Source organism: Spea bombifrons, chromosome 2, assembly GCF_027358695.1.
Source record: "Spea bombifrons isolate aSpeBom1 chromosome 2, aSpeBom1.2.pri, whole genome shotgun sequence".
NCBI classification, from domain to species: domain Eukaryota; kingdom Metazoa; phylum Chordata; class Amphibia; order Anura; family Pelobatidae; genus Spea; species Spea bombifrons.
In genome coordinates, this window is record NC_071088.1 from 137,561,493 (window position 1) to 137,580,101 (window position 18,609).

General features: G+C 47.7%; 1 protein-coding gene across 1 annotated transcript in view; it reads left to right on the plus strand.

Annotated features, from left to right (window-relative positions):
- Window positions 1-18,609, plus strand: part of FCHSD2 (FCH and double SH3 domains 2) — a 56,207-nt gene that overhangs the window by 25,549 nt on the left and 12,049 nt on the right. The window contains 7 exon segments of the mRNA XM_053456673.1: window positions 40-116; window positions 862-1,006; window positions 3,759-3,892; window positions 5,875-5,929; window positions 6,058-6,186; window positions 13,053-13,175; window positions 14,984-15,079. Coding sequence (XP_053312648.1) covers window positions 40-116; window positions 862-1,006; window positions 3,759-3,892; window positions 5,875-5,929; window positions 6,058-6,186; window positions 13,053-13,175; window positions 14,984-15,079 — 759 coding nt within the window.

Here is an 18,609-nt window from a genome sequence, read left to right on the forward strand (position 1 = left end):
ATTCGCGACGTTCGCTAATTTGCGGCTTTGTGATTTCAGACGATTCAGAAGTTGGCGAGTCAGTACCTGAAGAAGGACTGGCCGGCGGTGAAGCCGGAGGAGCGCAGTGAGTACAGGTAATGCGCATGGTGATGAGTCCGGGGGGTCCACGGTGCAAAGCGATACGTATATATATATTGTGTGTGTGTGTGTGTATATATATTGTGTGTGTGTGTGTATTCACTCGTATGCTCGTTACTGTTCAAAAGTTTAAAGAGCCATTGGAGCACAGGAGTGATGGGAGTGATAAAGGGCCATTGAAACACATGAGTGATGGGAGGGATAAAGGGCCATTGGAACACAGGAGTGATGGGAGTGATAAAGGGCCATTGGAACACAGGAGTGATGGGAGTGATAAAGGGCCATTGGGACACAGGAGTGATGGGAGTGATAAAGAGCCATTGGAGCACAGGAGTGATGGGAGTGATAAAGGGCCACTGGAACACAGGAGTGATGGGAGGGATAAAGGGTCCAATCCAATCAGGGTCTATAATGATTGGTGAATTAGAGCCTCGTCAAGGTGTGAGCGCGTGGCACCCGAGAGGTTAATTCTATTCTACAGAGTGTTAAAGCAGAGCCTAGCAGATATCTCTTCATCCTTTCCTCGGGATTTTCATTATAAAAAAAAACAACTCTGAAGCTTGTACAGTTTCCACGGCAACAACCTATCAGTGCCTGCTTTTGTGTCACGTGCCAATTAAGTGTTCCCGACTCAAAGCTAGAAATATCAGGTTGTTTACGGAATTCTTTGGCCGTCCCGCAGGGCCGGGGGCGCGGTGGGGGCTCCGTAAGTCATTGTGTTCCCGGTTCTCACGCTTTCAGGAGTATATACACCGTGTGGAAGTCGTTCCTCGAAGGCACCGTGCAAGTAGCCCAATCCCGGATTAACATCTGCGAGAATTACAAAAACCTGATCTCCGAGCCGGCCAGGACGGTGAAACTTTACAAGGAGCAGCAGCTGCGGAAGGTAACAGCCCGGAGACGTTTCTTATTTTGTGTGTTTATTGTGACGTTTTGGTTGTTCCCGATTCCTGGCGACAGATTTCTGTTGAAATACACCATTAATCTGAGCAAGGGGCATACGTGTTCCTTAATAATAATAATAATAATAATTATATATTGCTGTTCCCTTTTATTATTATTTTTATATATTACCTTGTATTATTATTGATTCTTTTTGCCTGTTATAATTTTTAATATTAGTATATATTATCTTTATTATTATATACTATATATTATTGCCTATTTTTAATTATATATTATATATTTGCCATTTATTGTTTTATCTATTACCTTGTGTTATGATTCTTATTATTGCCTATTTGTAATATTTATTATATATATATGTTATATTATATATTTTTAAATTATAATTTAATTATATTATCTTATATATTATATATTTTTTAATTTAATTATTATATTATATTATATATTTGCCATTTATTATTTTATCTATTACCTTATTATGATTATTACCTATTATTATGATTCTTATTATTGCCTATTATTTATTATATATTTTCTTTTTATTATATATTGCCTATTTTTAATTATTATATTATCTTATATATTTGCTATTTATTATTTTATCTATTACCTTGTATTATTCTGAGTGGCAGAGAGGAGTGGGAGCGCTTTCTGTCCCTTTAAACAGTACAATGTTTTTAGGCAATTTTATAATGAATTACATTTTGGAGAAAAAAACCTTTTTCCAAAACAATCTGTTCCTCCGCCGTCCCTCCAAAGAAAAACGACGACGAGATTTTAAATATCTGGATTTTTTTAAAATTTGAATGTAAAAATCCCATTGATACAAAGCCTCCAATTAGCATAATTAATTACTAACCGAAATCTATTATTAGGCCGCTCCTCGTCTCCTCGGCACGGTCTGTAATTACAGCGCCTGCATCCGAAAGTCATCTGGGACAGGAAAAAAAACAGAGCTTCCTAGAAATAAACTTTCAGGTCTAATTAGAAGCTGAATGGAAATCGCTGCTGTGATCCGTGGGAGCGGCGCTGGCGATCTCGCCGCCGGTGATGGCGCTGCCGCTGGTGATCTCGCCGCCGGTGATGGCGCTGCCGCTGGTGATCTCGCCGCCGGTGATCTCGCTGCCGGTGATGGCGCTGCCGCTGGTGATCTCGCTGCCGGTGATGGCGCTGCCGCTGGTGATCTCGCTGCCGGTGATGGCGCTGCCGCTGGTGATCTCGCCGCCGGTGATGGCGCTGCCCCTGGTGATCTCGCCGCCGGTGATGGCGCTGCCACTGGTGATGGCGCTGCCGCTGGTGATCTCGCTGCCGGTGATGGCGCTGCCGCTGGTGATCTCGCTGCCGGTGATGGCGCTGCCGCTGGTGATCTCGCCGCCGGTGATGGCGCTGCCGCTGGTGATCTCGCCGCCGGTGATGGCGCTGCCGCTGGTGATCTCGCCGCCGGTGATGGCGCTGCCGCTGGTGATCTCGCCGCCGGTGATGGCGCTGCCGCTGGTGATCTCGCCGCCGGTGATGGCGCTGCCGCTGGTGATCTCGCCGCCGGTGATCTCGCTGCCGGTGATGGCGCTGCCGCTGGTGATCTCGCTGCCGGTGATGGCGCTGCCGCTGGTGATCTCGCCGCCGGTGATGGCGCTGCCCCTGGTGATCTCGCCGCCGGTGATGGCGCTGCCACTGGTGATGGCGCTGCCGCTGGTGATCTCGCTGCCGGTGATGGCGCTGCCGCTGGTGATCTCGCTGCCGGTGATGGCGCTGCCGCTGGTGATCTCGCCGCCGGTGATGGCGCTGCCGCTGGTGATCTCGCCGCCGGTGATGGCGCTGCCGCTGGTGATCTCGCCGCCGGTGATGGCGCTGCCTCTGGTGACCTCGCCGCCGGTGATGGCGCTGCCTCTGGTGACCTCGCCGCCGGTGATGGCGCTGCCGCTGGTGACCTCGCCGCCGGTGATGGCGCTGCCGCTGGTGACCTCGCCGCCGGTGATGGCGCTGCCGCCGGTGATCTCGCCGCCGGTGATGGCGCCGGGCCCTTTGCTTTACTAGGATTAATGACATTTAAAGGGACACCTTAATGCATGCGATAGCTGACAGGTCCCTTTAAATGATCACGGCGCCCCTGATAATTAAGATGGGGTTGATTCTGCATTTGCCCCCCTTCCAGGTATCCCCCCCCCCGGGGAGAAGCGTTCAGCTGCAACATGTGATATACTTAGTACCAGTCCGCTCTTGCGCTGGATTGGTGAACACTGCGCTGAGGGGTCTAAGCCGAAAACACTTCCATTAATGTCAATGGGAGCGTTTTCCTGCCGCTGGTTGGCTGCTTCCAGTAGCCAATCAGTCGCAAGAATTGTCGCACCACAGTGACAGAGTTCAGCTGCAGCTCTGCATCTGCAGCTTCTACCCAAAATAATTACTAATATATATTTTTTTTATTATTATTATTTTTTTTTATTTTATTTAAAGGATACGTATTAAAATACCGATTACCGTACCATAATATGCATTGTTTGGGTGAACCTGTCTGGGACACCTTGCATTTATTTATATTTATATAGCGCCGGCAGATTCCAAAGGGGGGGCGGTAAAAAAAAAAAAAAAAAAAAAATTCAGAAAGGGAAGAGGGGAATATAACGGTCGGTTGGATTATGCGGTCTCTTTAAGGACAAGGTCTCATTCGATGGGAAATGTCTCTCTTGCTCAGTAACTAAAGTCCTCTGCGCTCGGCCTTTGTTTTGCAGTGCGTCGACCGGTTGACAAAGATCCAGGCCGAGCTGCTGGAGACAGTGAAGGATTTAGCGAAGGCCAAGAAGAAGTATTTCGAGGCCGAGCAGATGGCTCATGCGATGCGGGAAAAGGCGGACATCGATGCCAAGTACGTTCCCTGCGCCTCGCGTTACCCGCTGACGATACGGCGGCGTTACAATCGTTCATTCATCGCAGCGCTTGGCCCGGCGGCGGCCGGCGGAAGGGATCCGCGACTCGGGTCACCTTGGAAAGGATCCAGCAGCGTCCAAACATAATATATTTTTTCAGCTCAGACAAGCGATTCATTTTTATTTAAACCGTATTTATTAATTTATTTATCCCCCCCCCCGAAGTCCTTTTCAGCTTTTTTGATGTTAATTCAGAAAAAAAAAAAGAAAGCACAAACGCCGTTTTGTCGTCCTGCCGGCAGCGGAGACGCGCCTATCTCTAATGTTTTATCACGTGCTTCAGGGTCACGCGTGTGACATGTAAATGAAGGATTTGGGGTTTTCTGTAGAGAGAGAGAGAAAAGAAAATCCCTAAAATCTAAAGTATTTGTTTTTTGGTCATTTCTAGAATTTAGGCCAGGTGGTTGGGTAGAAACCGCTAAAAAAAAATATTATAAAATAGAATTTAACTTTTAATGATGCTAAACCAAAAAGGGAAACCCTGCTTCCATTATAATTACCGTATTGTCTCAATTATAGGCCCCACTTTCCCCCCTGATTTTAATGTTCAATTTAGGGGTGCGACCTATAATCGGGTTTTTTTTTTTGATATTTAGTATCACGCAAGAATATCCCTGACGCACGCCGCTCGCTCTCTCAATCTCCCTACCTTCTCTGCCGATCCCTTCCGTGTCCCGTCTCCTTTCCCGCAGCTCCGCTTCTTCTCTTGCCTCTTCTTGCTCTTCTGTCTTCTTTCTTCGTCCGCTTCTCCTCCGGATCAGCTCCCGTACCCCTGTTACCCTTCTTCTAATGTATATAAAAATTATATTTTATTAAGAATTGCACCAAACTATAAGGAATGCGCCTGTAATCGACACAATACGGTAATGCTGGACACAAACCTTGACTAATTTAGAACTTTATGAACACAAAAGCCCAGAAATGACATGAAAGTGAAACAAAGTATCCAATGAACTCGTATTGTTTGTTAAAGAGACGTTGGAATGTAGGATGCAATATATACGTTTCATGTATATTATTTCCCCTGAGAAGAGAGATGTCCGTCAATCTCCAAGGATACCGGTAATCGAGACCGCTTCGTTTCTATCTATAACCTGCGTACGCTGAATTCACTTTCCCTGCATGTCGCTTAAAGTATTCTTGGTATATTTATAGTGAGGGTGGTAGGTGAGTGGAACAGCCTCCCAGCAGAGGTGGTAGAGGGTAATACAGCGAGGGTATTAAACATGCATGGGATAGACATACGGCTCCTGAATCTAAGACAATACCAAGGGCTGATTATGCAGGAGAAATGGATGACTAGACGGGGGCCGAAAGGGGGCCGATCTGCCGGCGGGTGCAATGTTTCTATGCCTGTGTTATAAACCCACCTGAGCAGGATCAAAGATACATGCTGTGTAGCGGCTGTATAATGCAACCGGGAGAAGCCTGAGCATGATGGGATTTGTAGTCCGGTGGTGTCGGAGGTTGCCGGTTTCTGCCGGATAGTCCGGTTTTGCGGCGTGGGATTGTGGCCGCTGCGGGAATTAATCGCCGGTGTTTCAGCAGAGAGCGGCTGGGGGATTAGCGTCTCCTCTCAGAAAGGATTATGAGGAATTCATCCATCTGTGGTCTCAACCCGAACAACAGCTGCTGCAGCATCGAATCTAACGGGGATCCCGGAATTCCATCCCATGCATGTTTAAATGCCTCTACCACTTCTGCAGGGTGGCTGTTCCACTTACCCACCACCCTCTCAGTAAATGTAAACTTCATTACGTTACGTCTAAGCCTCTGACCTTCTAGTTTCAGATAAGGATTTAGAGGATACTTCCAAATATACAGATCTCCAGGGGTTTCTGAATCCTAACGCCCATCGCTCTCAGCCGGCTGGTGTCCGCATCGCATGCATCCGTATAACATCTTTTTTTCCTTGCCGCAGATCCAAACTCAGCCTGTTCCAGTCGCGGATCAGTTTACAGAAGGCGAACGTGAAGGTGAGTAAAATATTTTCGCCCCGACTCGCCCCGGGCCGGTTGGGTGACGGTTGGGGCTCACTTTGTATCGCGCCACCGCAGATTATCGCGCCGTCCCTTATCTGATTTATATTATTATTTTTTTACAGTTAAAATCAAAGCGCACGGAGTGCAACGCCAAAGCCACCCACGCCAGGAACGACTACCTCCTCACCCTGGCAGCCGCGAACGCCCACCAGGACCGCTACTACCAGACGGACTTGGCCAACACCATGAAGGTGAGGGGCGGCGAAGGTTCTGGTGCTGAAGGGGTTAAGGGAAGCCGTGGGGCGTGTCTGCCAAACCGCTGCTTACCCGCAGGCGCTTCTCCCTGGCGCACGCCGCTATCGCGCGTTCACCAACGTAGTCATTTAAAGCCGCGGTGGAGTTACTGCGGGGTAACAAACATTTAGATCCGGGCCTTCTAGAGACCACAGCAGTCTCCCCAACAGGTGAAAAAAATAAAGGAATTCCCCTTGTGCCATTTCATATAGTATAGTAACGATCGCGTGGATTGTTGTGGATTGTTGTTAGATTGTTGTTAGATTGTTGTGGATTGTTGCGGATTGTTGTTAGATTGTTGTGGATTGTTGTTAGATTGTTGTGGATCGTTGTAGATTGTTGTAGATTGTTGTTAGATTGTTGTGGATTGTTGTGTATTGTTGTGCGATGAAAGGCCGGTGAGTTTGTTTGTTTCTGTTGCGTCTGATTTGACTTCCGCTGCCTTTTGTGTTTTTGAGGTCGGAGACGGGTTAGGAGCCTCATTAAGATGACCTAATGGGATTTACTTTTGTGTGTTTGTAACGTCATTGTTCAGCGGCCGGGAAGCGATTATTGCAAATAATGAGAGAGGGATTGCGGGATTCCCGCAGCGAAGGGTCCGGGACGGGTTTTTGTTTATTGCAATTTCTGTCCCGAATGTTGCAAGAAAATTATAAAGGGCTTATATTTTTGTTACATTTATACATAAAGTCACAGAAAAAATCTACAGAAATATACCCCCTGGCCAGGGGAGGGCTACCTGCCTACAGCATGGGGGGGCGAGTCTAGTCCAGTGGCCCATTGTGCCACCGAATCAGCCCCTCATCCATGCCCATCTTTTCCTGATTTTCTAACACATGTTGATGGGATGGGATTGGGACTATGTCAGTACACTAAAAAAAAGTCATCGTACACGGGACGCCTGGAGCCACAATTTAACACAACTAATCCTTTTTAATAAGATATGCAGATTGAAATAGATTAAATAACACAAAACCTTCACTTTTCTACTCACTGATTACTGGGCCAAGAAAGTTTTGTCCTTTATAGTGACTATAGTTCAATTTATTCCTACGGAAAGTAAAGTACCAGGAAACAGATGATCGAATACACACCAGGACAGGCTCTGCCACACCAACAGCCAAACACACACACAAACCAGGACAGGCTCTGCCACACCAAACACACACACATACACCAGGACAGGCTCTGCCACACCAAACACACACACACCCCAAGACAGACTCTGCCACACCGACACCCAAACACATACACACCAGGACAGGCTCTGACACCCACCAGACAGGCAAGCCACACTGCTTTGTCGTTGACCCCCTTTTTAGTTTTTTTGCCCCTTTTGTGTAATGGCCCCAAATGCTACCCTTGTGTATTGATGCTGCCATCATAGATAAAATGCTGCCCTGCAGTATGGGGGATGTATATCTGACTGTTCCTTCCGTGAGTCTATACATCCCCCTTACTGCAGGGCAGCATTTTATCTGGACTGGTCAGCACAATGTAAAAGCTATATGTGTCCTGGAAAACATGACCAATGCAGTCACCCTGATGCGCCCACACCCTTGTGTATTGCCCCAGCTATCCCACCGCTGAGCCCCTCCTTTAGTATTGATTTATGTGATGCCCCCAGCTGGTACCCTCTCGTGTATTAATGCCCCCCCTTTAGAACCCAAATTTCACTCACAGGATCTGCCCAACACCCAGAATGGAAGCATAGGACTTCCCACCTTTGCCCCCAAACAACCTGCCTGTGGTATCCTCAAACAGCATCCCTGTGCAATGCTTTCCCACCACTTACACATCCGCGCAGTCACACACACATTCATTAATTTATTTTTCACAAACATTCATTCCTTCACTCATTCATATATTTCCTCATTTACAGATACTCATTCACTCACTCAGTGACAGATACTCATTCATACAGTGCCACTCGCAGAATTCTGCAGAAGCCGCTGCATCCCTCTGTGTTCTTCTCTTGTACCGCCTGGGAAAGCAGGAACGGAGCGGAGTCATGTGACATGACATACCCCCCCCCCGTGCTATACACAGTAACAATCCCCTCCCCCGGCGCTATACACAGTAACAGCCCCCTCCGACACTGTATACAGTAAACTCCCTGGAGCTGTAATACAGTAATATAACCCCCCCCCCAGTGCTGTATACAGTAATAATACAGGAATTGCTTTATGGTAATGCTAACGAAGTCCGTTCCTCCACAAACCTTTATTACTTAGGGAGTCCGGCTGGGTGATTAAGACTGTGCCATTCTAGTTCTCTCAATGTGCAACAAGAGGATCGGCTCCTAATGCCAGACTGCTGACCGCCTGTGCAGCTGTCGCTCCGTTTATAGTTTATATATTTCATATAAATCACTTTTCTGAATGAGTTGCTAAAAGAGAGAAAACACCCAATTTTTAGCATGATTTAAATACCTCTATTTTTAAGAGATCACCTCGTAATCCCAGGATCCAGGGTATTAAATACACCTTTGTTTCTTAATTACCCCGCTCCCTTCCTTCCTTCTCCTCCGCCTGTTTCCGGCACCCGGTACTGCCGGTGAGTGGCGTATCTATAAATACCGGACGGCCTGCGGCCCCCGCCCAGGCGTGGGGAGAGCTGGAAGCGTGTAACGTGTGTCACCCGGGCTCGTTGAATAGTCGTCTCTGTGTTCTTCTCGAGCCACGAACCTTCTTCAGGAAGTGAAAGGAGGAACGTTGTGTGCCGGCCACCTGCTAAAACGGCTGTAACATCATCGCAAAAGGCTTTCTAACCATCAATTAGCCTTTTTAAACTAACTCGGGTCAGCGAACACAACGTGCCATTGGAGCACAGGAGTGATAAAGGGCCATTGGAGCACAGGAGTGATGGGAGTGATAAAGGGCCATTGGAGCACAGGAGTGATGGGAGTGATAAAGGGCCATTGGAACCCAGGAGTGATGGGAGGGATAAAGGGCCAGTGGAACACAGGAGTGATGGGAGTGATAAAGGGCCATTGGAACCCAGGAGTGATGGGAGGGATAAAGGGCCAGTGGAACACAGGGGTGATGGGAGTGATAAAGGGCCGTTGGAACACAGGGGTGATGGGAGTGATAAAGGGCCATTGGAACACAGGAGTGATGGGAGTGATAAAGGGTCATTGGAACCCAGCAGTGATGGGAGTGATAAAGGGCCAGTGGAACACAGGGGTGATGGGAGTGATAAAGGACGGTTGGAACACAGGAGTGATGGGAGTGATAAAGGGCCATTGGAACACAGGAGTGATGGGAGTGATAAAGGACGGTTGGAACATAGGAGTGATGGGAGGGATAAAGGGCCATTGGGACACAGGAGTGATGGGAGTGATAAAGGGCCATAGGAACACAGGAGAGATGGGAGTGATAAAGGGCCATTGGAACACAGGAGTGATGGGAGTGATAAAGGGCCATTGGAACACAGGAGTGATGGGAGTGATAAAGGGCCATTGGAACACAGGAGTGATGGGAGTGATAAAGGGCTGTTGGAACCCAGGAGTGATGGGAGTGATAAAGGGCTGTTGGAACACAGGAGTGATGGGAGTGATAAAGGGCTGTTGGAACCCAGGAGTGATGGGAGGGATAAAGGGCTGTTGGAACCCAGGAGTGATGGGAGGGATAAAGGGCCGTTGGAACCCAGGAGTGATGGGAGCGATAAAGGGCCGTTGGAACACAGGAGTGATGGGAGTGATAAAGGGCTGTTGGAACCCAGGAGTGATGGGAGTGATAAAGGGCTGTTGGAACACAGGAGTGATGGGAGTGATAAAGGGCTGTTGGAACCCAGGAGTGATGGGAGGGATAAAGGGCTGTTGGAACCCAGGAGTGATGGGAGGGATAAAGGGCCGTTGGAACCCAGGAGTGATGGGAGCGATAAAGGGCCGTTGGAAAACAGGAGTGATGGGAGTGATAAAGGGCCGTTGGAAAACAGGAGTGATGGGAGTGATAAAGGGCCATTGGAACACAGGAGTGATGGGAGGAATAAAGGGCCGTTGGAACACAGGAGTGATGGGAGTGATTTGGCGTTGAATAGCCTCTATTTCTCAAAATGTCATGGGGCGGTGGGGACGGGGCGAGTCAGAGTGACATCGATATCTTTTTCCTGCAGAAACCTTTGTTGCCAAATACAGTAGTTAAGAGTCAATTCCTGAAATCTGAGACTCGAAACAGTAACGAAAGCTGTTATTATTCTTTGAGTCGCTTTGGGCATTTTTATTTTTTTTTTTATTTTTTTTTTTAAGGGACAGCCAAGTGCCATATGAAATTTATTTTAAAATTCATTCAATAAATCTGTAAAAATATAATTAAAATTATTTTGGAGAAGCTGCAGTGGGCAAGCCCCCCTGGAGCCCTCAGGTGTATCTTATGAGCAGTCTGGGGCAAGAAATGAGGCAAATGTACAGAATCCCTCCATGCGTTAGCAAGGAGGAGGAAATAATTTAAAGGGGACACCCAGCTATCCTATACATTAAAGTGCATACAATGGCTGGAGTTTTCCTTTAACCCCTTAAGGACAACGAGCCGTCCTTAAACCCATTAAAGACTTTGCATTCGCTGCAATTACATACAATGTATCCACCTGTAACCAGGAACACGCTACAGGCATAAAAATGCAGACCTGCAAACATATCCTTTTAATAAAACGCTTTATTTGTGTCTGGCGTATTCGGCAACCCCGAGTAACTTACGTCCGTGCTGACACTCATACTCACTAACACAATCCAGTAACATATATTTTATATATACTGGTTGCCTGGGCATGGTAGGAGTGTGATTTATGTTACATTCATATATTTTTAATATATATATATATATATATATTCACGCATACTTGCTCATACAGGTCTATCCCATGCATGTTTAATACCCTCACTGTATTACCCTCTACCACCTCTGCTGGGAGGCAGTTCCATTTATTAACCACCTATCCCATCGATGTTTAAGTAATTGCAGCAGGTGTTGTGAAAGTGATTTGCAAAACATTGAATTTTTCAGAAATACATAGAGATTTAATAAAGTACAGGAGGGAAGTTTATTTCAAAGGAGGATAGAAGTTACACTAGAAGGAAGGAAGTTTTACTTTACTGAGAGGGTGGTAGATAAGTGGAGCAGCCTCCTGGCAGAAGTGGTAGAGGTTGAGGTTAATGTGCTTTATGGGCCAGATCTACAAAGCAAAGCATTAAAAGGCGATCTCAGAATGACCTCCCTTATTTCGTGACACCGCGTTCTTACATACAGTTGGATACATTTCTCTCTACTGTCCGTTCTATTCAGTGATATAGTTTGGAATTCTGTTGAAACGCTTCGCAGTCAGACCCCCTTGTGTGTGAGACGCGTCCGTCCTCCGGGGTCCGTCTCCCACTGTTGCGAACGTCAGTGATTTTGCCAAGGATACCTCGAGCACAGAGCCAGGAATGTGACTGCTCCACCGAGGGTCTAGACAGTAACCCATGGCGCTGGGGGGTTATATTACTGTATACAGCGCTGGGGGGTTATATTACTGTATACAGCGCTGGGGGGTTATATTACTGTATACAGCGCTGGGGGGTTATATTACTGTATACAGCGCTGGGGGGTTATATTACTGTATACAGCGCTGGGGGGTTATATTACTGTATACAGCGCTGGGGGGTTATATTACTGTATACAGCGCTGGGGGGTTATATTACTGTATACAGCGCGGGGGGGTTATATTACTGTATACAGCGCTGGGGGTTATATTACTGTATACAGCGCTGGGGGGTTATATTACTGTATACAGTGCTGGGGGGGTTATATTACTGTATACAGCGCTGGGGGGGTTATATTACTGTATACAGCGCTGGGGGGGTTATATTACTGTATACAGCGCTGGGGGGGTTATATTACTGTATACAGCGCTGGGGGTTATATTACTGTATACAGCGCTGGGGGGTTATATTACTGTATACAGCGCTGGGGGTTATATTACTGTATACAGCGCTGGGGGTTATATTATTGTATACAGCGCTGGGGGTTATATAACTGTATACAGCGCTGGGGGTTATATTACTGTATACAGAGCTGGGGGGTTATATTACTGTATACAGCGCTGGGGGGTTATATTACTGTATACAGCGCTGGGGGTTATATTACTGTATACAGAGCTGGGGGGTTATATTACTGTATACAGCGCTGGGGGGTTATATTACTGTATACAGCGCTGGGGGTATATTACTGTATACAGCGCTGGGGATTATATTACTGTATACAGCGCTGGGGGGTTATATTACTGTATACAGCGCTGGGGGGTTATAATACTATATACAGCGCTGGGGGTATATTACTGTATACAGCGCTGGGGGTTATATTACTGTATACAGCGCTGGGGGTTATATTACTGTATACAGCGCTGGGGGGGTATATTACTGTATACAGCGCTGGGGGTTATATTACTGTATATAGCGCTGGGGGTTATATTACTGTATACAGCTCTGGGGGGTTATCACTGTATACAGCACTGGGGGGTTATATTACTGTATACAGCGCTGGGGGGTTATATTACTGTATACAGCGCGGGGGGTTATATTACTGTATACAGCGCTGGGGGTTATATTACTGTATACAACGCTGGGGGGTTATATTACTGTATACAGCGCTGGGGGGGGTTATATTACTGTATACAGCGCTGGGGGTTATATTACTGTATACAGCCCTGGGGGTTATATTACTGTATACAGCGCTGGGGGGGTTATATGACTGTATACAGCGCTGGGGTGGGGTTATACTATATGTACTATGACATATGACCTCTCCCTGTGTTGTTCGCTCGCTGACGTCTCTCCTCCTCCCGGCAGGCGCTCGATGGGAATGTATACGATCACCTTAAAGACTATCTCATGGCGTTCAGCAGGACTGAATTAGAGACGTGTCAGGCCGTGCAGAATACGTTCCAGTATTTATTAGAAACCTCCAGCCGGGTAAGAAGAGACCTCGCTACACGCTACACACTACACGCTACACGCGCCGTCTTCTGCGTTTATTACCGAGATTTTTATAATATGAGACTAAACTCCAAAAATCGGCCTGGCTGAAAATAATTGTTTATTGGGTAGTTATTATATTTATTGCTCTAATACACGTATGTACTCACGCTATGTCTGTCTCCTTCTTTCAGGGTCCCTCATCCTTAAGCTTACCCGCGAATTCATGTGCTCACACACACACACGCTAACACCATATAATTTACAAACATACACACACGCTAACACCATATACTTTACAAACATATACACACACACATGCTAACACCATATACTTTACAAACATATACACACACACACGCTAACACCATATACTTTACAAACATATACACACACACGCTAACACCATATACTTTACAAACATACACACACACGCTAACAGCATATACTTTACAAACATACACACACGCTAACACCATATACTTTACAAACATATACACACACACACGCTAACACCATATACTTTACAAACATATACACACACACACGCTAACACCATATACATTACAAACATATACACACACACACGCTAACACCATATACTTTACAAACATATACACACACACACGCTAACACCATATACTTTACAAACATATACACACACACACGCTAACACCATATACTTTACAAACATATACACACACACACGCTAACACCATATACATTACAAACATATACACACACACACGCTAACACCATATACTTTACAAACATATATACACACGCTAACACCATATACTTTACATGCAGACACCGTGAGGAGGGGCCCGAGGAGCTCTCATCTCGTTATTGTCTGTATCTGTCTGTTTTTACCACTAATACAAAACTAGAGTTATTATGTTTAACCCTTCCAGGCTTTCATGCAACTGAAACTCCCTTCCTCGGTAAGATTAGGTGTTGCCTGCTTTTCTGATTTGCCGTTCCCGCTGTTCCCGCGCATGCTTTTTTTTGGGGGGGTTCCATGGGGATGCGTTTTGGTGATGCACGTCTGTAGCGGTGACTTCTGGTTTGGTGGTTTTCACTTGCATTGATTTTATTGCTCGAAAGCTTTTTTATGCTTTGTGTGGGTTGAATGTGAATTTATAACCAGTATTAAATTAAGGCCATTTCTGCTTGAACACTGGTGAGCCAATAAACTGCCCTCATATTGAGTATCTTTGAAATCATCAGTTGTGATATTTTGGGTGACTTTCCCGGCTCAAACACCACACTGAGCTGATGCTTTATGGCGATGCTAATGAAGTCCGTTCCTCCATAGACTTTCATTAGTCAGAGAGTCCAACTGAGTGATTAAGACTGAGCCATTCTTTTGTTTCCCACAGGCAGTATGATAAGGAGTCGGGGGGTTTAGTAGATCGGGGGTCAGATAACAGAGCGAGAATCATACAAACGGCTGATATGCAGCTGCCTGAAAACTTTATATTATGGAGCAAAAACAAAACCCCCATATATAAAGTAAATATAAAGTAGTGTGAGTTCCCATTGAAATATGCTTTATACAGGGCCACCCAAGCTGCTGTTAGAACAAAAGCTCTCACTAGGGTGAGATGAAACTGCCACTTTCCTGCTTTAGTGACTAAACCCCATGTGTGTTGCAGGGGCGGTGCGTGTTCTAGGACGCCTAAAGATCCTAAACATGTATAATTTAATAATGGCAGATAAATACCATGTTAATAATATCATTATTGATTGCCGCTGTTCTCGCATGGCTCGCCGTAACGCTCTCCTCTCTGCCGCCCGCGCAGGTGATGCGAGATTACAACCTGCAGCTCTTCGTCCAGGAGAATCCCGCGTTCCACAAAGCGCATGCCTTCCAGTTCCAGCCGAGCGACAGCGACACCGTGAGTACGAGGGGTTAATCCCGTGTTTATTTCCCGCGTAGAGCGGTTCGGGGGGGGGAGGCTGCTCTGATCTATCGGGCGTTAAAGAGTTAAAGAGACACCAAAGCCATCAAGTGCGCTCACATACGACAGCAGAACCCCCCAGGTGCAGAGGCTCGATCACATGCACGCTACAGAGACATCCCCGCACACGTGACACACGCGTGTACACTCTGACTCCCATACATACAGATCCCAGCTCCTGCCTGCGCAGAGTATCTCTGCTCCTGTGGCTGCCGACCGGGGGATCCCGACGCCGTGACTCCGACCCTCGGACTGACATCTCGCTGCAACTTGGGACTAAAAAAATGGGGGATTCTTACTGGCTGACCCCCGACACCCCAAAAACGGGATCTGCAGCAAATACCCCTGCTGCAAGAGAGGGGCCACATGCGGCCCCCCATCTGCGCTCCCCCATGACACAAGCACAGTGTTCCTAATGTTCAGTGCATGCATAGATATAAGTGACACGGCAGCGAGCGGGGGTCCTGGATGTCTCTTTACCCCGTTATTAACTCGCTCCTGGAGCCCCCGGTGAGACCCCCGCGGAGATGTCTCGGGTTCCCAAGCCGCTCTCTCCCGCACGGATGGGGACTGGCCGTGGTTTCCTCTGTTTGAATGTCTACCTCTGACCGTGTCCTCGTCTTCTAACCCTGTGTCGTCTGTTTCTGTCCATGCGCGGCTTCGCTCAGAGCTTTTGCGCGGTTCCTCTGGTGGACATCGAGCCGTCTCCGGTCAGTGCTGTGAGAATGACTTTATTGAAGGTATACGCCACCTCCCGGACCCGCTCCGTACTGTGCTCCCTCCACGCACGGCCGCCGCTTGCATGCGCTTGGAGGGTTACTTCTCGCTCACCTCGTATCATCTGAACATCTCTGTTTCATTGCTTTCTTGTTCCCCGTAATCGAAGCCTCGTTGGGTTCTTTTTCATTTCATTTCATTGTTCTGAACCGGAGTCTGCATCGCCTCGGTGTCTAAATCAGCGATACTTCATTCAAAGATTAGGGATTTACCGGCAGGTCGGCCCCATCCGGCCCCCGTCTAGTCTGCCCGTTTCTCCTGCCGCAAAGACCCAAACCTTAATCAGTCGTTGGTCTTGATTCAGGATCCATATCCGTATCCCATGCATGTTTAATCCCCCTCGCTGTATTACCTTCTACCACTTCTGCTGGGAGGCTGTTCCACTTATCTACCACCCTCTCAGTAAAGTAAAATTTCGTTCCATTCCATCACAGCCCCTGACCCTCTAGTGCTAGATTCTGGTCTTTTCTCCTCCTTTGGAATAAACTTCCCTCCCGTCCGTTGTTAAATCCCTTTCAGTATTCGCTGTGATTAACGCGACGGTGTCTCTGCATCCGCTGTATTTTCATTTTTCCCATTGGATCGCTGGTTGCCGGTCAGTAAACGAGGGCCAATGAGAGGGCAGTAATGTTTCCTTGCAGATGTCATCCAATGGGGAGGCCGGGTCAGTAAAGGTAAATAGAATCTGCACCAGCGGTCAGTGATTTAGGATCGACTTGCGTGATCATGGATGGGGAGGAGAGCTCTGTGACCCCTGGAGGGTCAGGGTGGGGAGCTCTGTGACCCCTGGAGGGTCGGGGTGGGGAGCTCTGTGACCCCTGGAGGGTCGGGTCGGGGAGCTCTGTGACCCCTGGAGGGTCGGGGAGGGGAGCTCTGTGACCCCTGGAGGGTCGGGTCGGGGAGCTCTGTGACCCCTGGAGGGTCGGGGAGGGGAGCTCTGTGACCCCTGGAGGGTCGGGGAGGGGAGCTCTGTGACCCCTGGAGGGTCGGGGAGGGGAGCTCTGGGACCCCTGGAGGGTCGGGGAGGGGAGCTCTGGGACCCCTGGAGGGTGGGGGGGAGCTCTGTGACCCCTGGAGGGTGGGGGGGTATGATGCAGTAAGATGCCATTCGAGGATGCCCACCGGGTTGACCCTTCGTGATGTACGGTGGAAATGTGTTACACTCGGTTTAGTGAATAGACCCCCATCTGCCTGCGGAAGGGGTCCCCACATCCACCCCATACCGCTCCACATCAAGATCCCGTAATTGTCCAATTCTGGCGTAACCTGCTAATAGAGAATAATTAACTGGCGAATAGCGCTGAGCTAATTACAAGCAAAACCAATCAGACGCTCCAGCCATCGTTCACACTGTGCTGCCAATGCAGAAACCCCTCAGTATCAAGTTGCCCCCTTTCCCACCCCCAGCTATTTGCCATGCCGGCTCCTGCTTAAACCTGCGATACACGGTATGTGCCCGTTGCTATCGAGCGGAGGAGCGCCCCCTGGCGCGGGGGTGAGCCGTTTAGCTAGCGCAGCCCTTTTATCTCGCGCCGGGAGACGGAATCTCGGAACGCGTCGGTTTGCAGAATTCTAAACATCTCTCTTCCTGCGTCCAGAAGGACTTCCATTCCCTTAGCGCTGCTGCGTCAGCCGGCTCTTCCCCGCTTACCGGACGCCCAGTTTCCCCGTCCTCATTGTTTAGAAACGCTGGCTCAGCGGTTTGGGGTGGGAAGCCCGGAAAACCATGACTTTTAGCCGAAATCCGACAGCGGACGTTTCCTGTTTATTCAAAAGGTGGCCTTTTTATACGTAACGTAAGCCACAGCGCAGCAGAGAACTCTTTCTTGCACGAGAGAAACACCCCCCCCCCCCGTAAATGTGTACGAGATCTCGCTTTCAAAGGCTGAAGGGGACAGTCGCTTTTATTTATCAAGCCGTGCGTTTTAAGCATCCGATGGCCCTTGCCTCAAGCAATGGAAGGGTTAATGGCTCAAGAATTGGGGGGGGGGTTTATATATTGATTTGCTTGAAGATATTTCGCATAACTCTAACTAAAGTTTTCTTGTTTAAAATATACATTTGGGTCCCAGCGGCTGCGAACCGGGAGAATTTTTCCTACCCCGGTGGTCTCGAGAGCTCAGCGTTGCCCCCAAACTTTCACCGCCGTTCGTAAAACGCTTCATTTGCCCGAAAGCGCTCTCCTTGTTTAGAGCAACAACTCCCATTATGCGCATCGAGCCTTTGGGAGTCGTAATCGGGGTGTCTCGGGCAACCCGCCTTCGTTTAACGAGCGGGTAGGGAATAGAAAATCGTTAAGTTGGCTTTTTGCAGGCTCCGCCATAAAAGTGCCTGTGTGCTAAATGCCAAAAACTCTAACCCGCTGTTTTTTTTTGGGGGGGGGGTTAACGCCATACGGGACCATATCAGGACTGGGAATATATATATATACACAGTACTGTGCAGAAGTTTTAGGTGTGAAAAAATGTTGTAAAGTAAGAATACCTTCAAAAATAGAAGTGTTAATAGTTTTTAGGTTTTTTTTTACAACATTTTACAAAATGCAAAGTGAGTGAACAGAAGAAAAATCTAATGTGCTAATGATCATGAATTCGGTATTTAGGTTGAAAAGCAATCATTAACTGAAGCAGAAACTGCTGTGGGAGGAATAAAAGTGGGTGAGGAACGGCCAAACTCTCTAACAAGAGGAG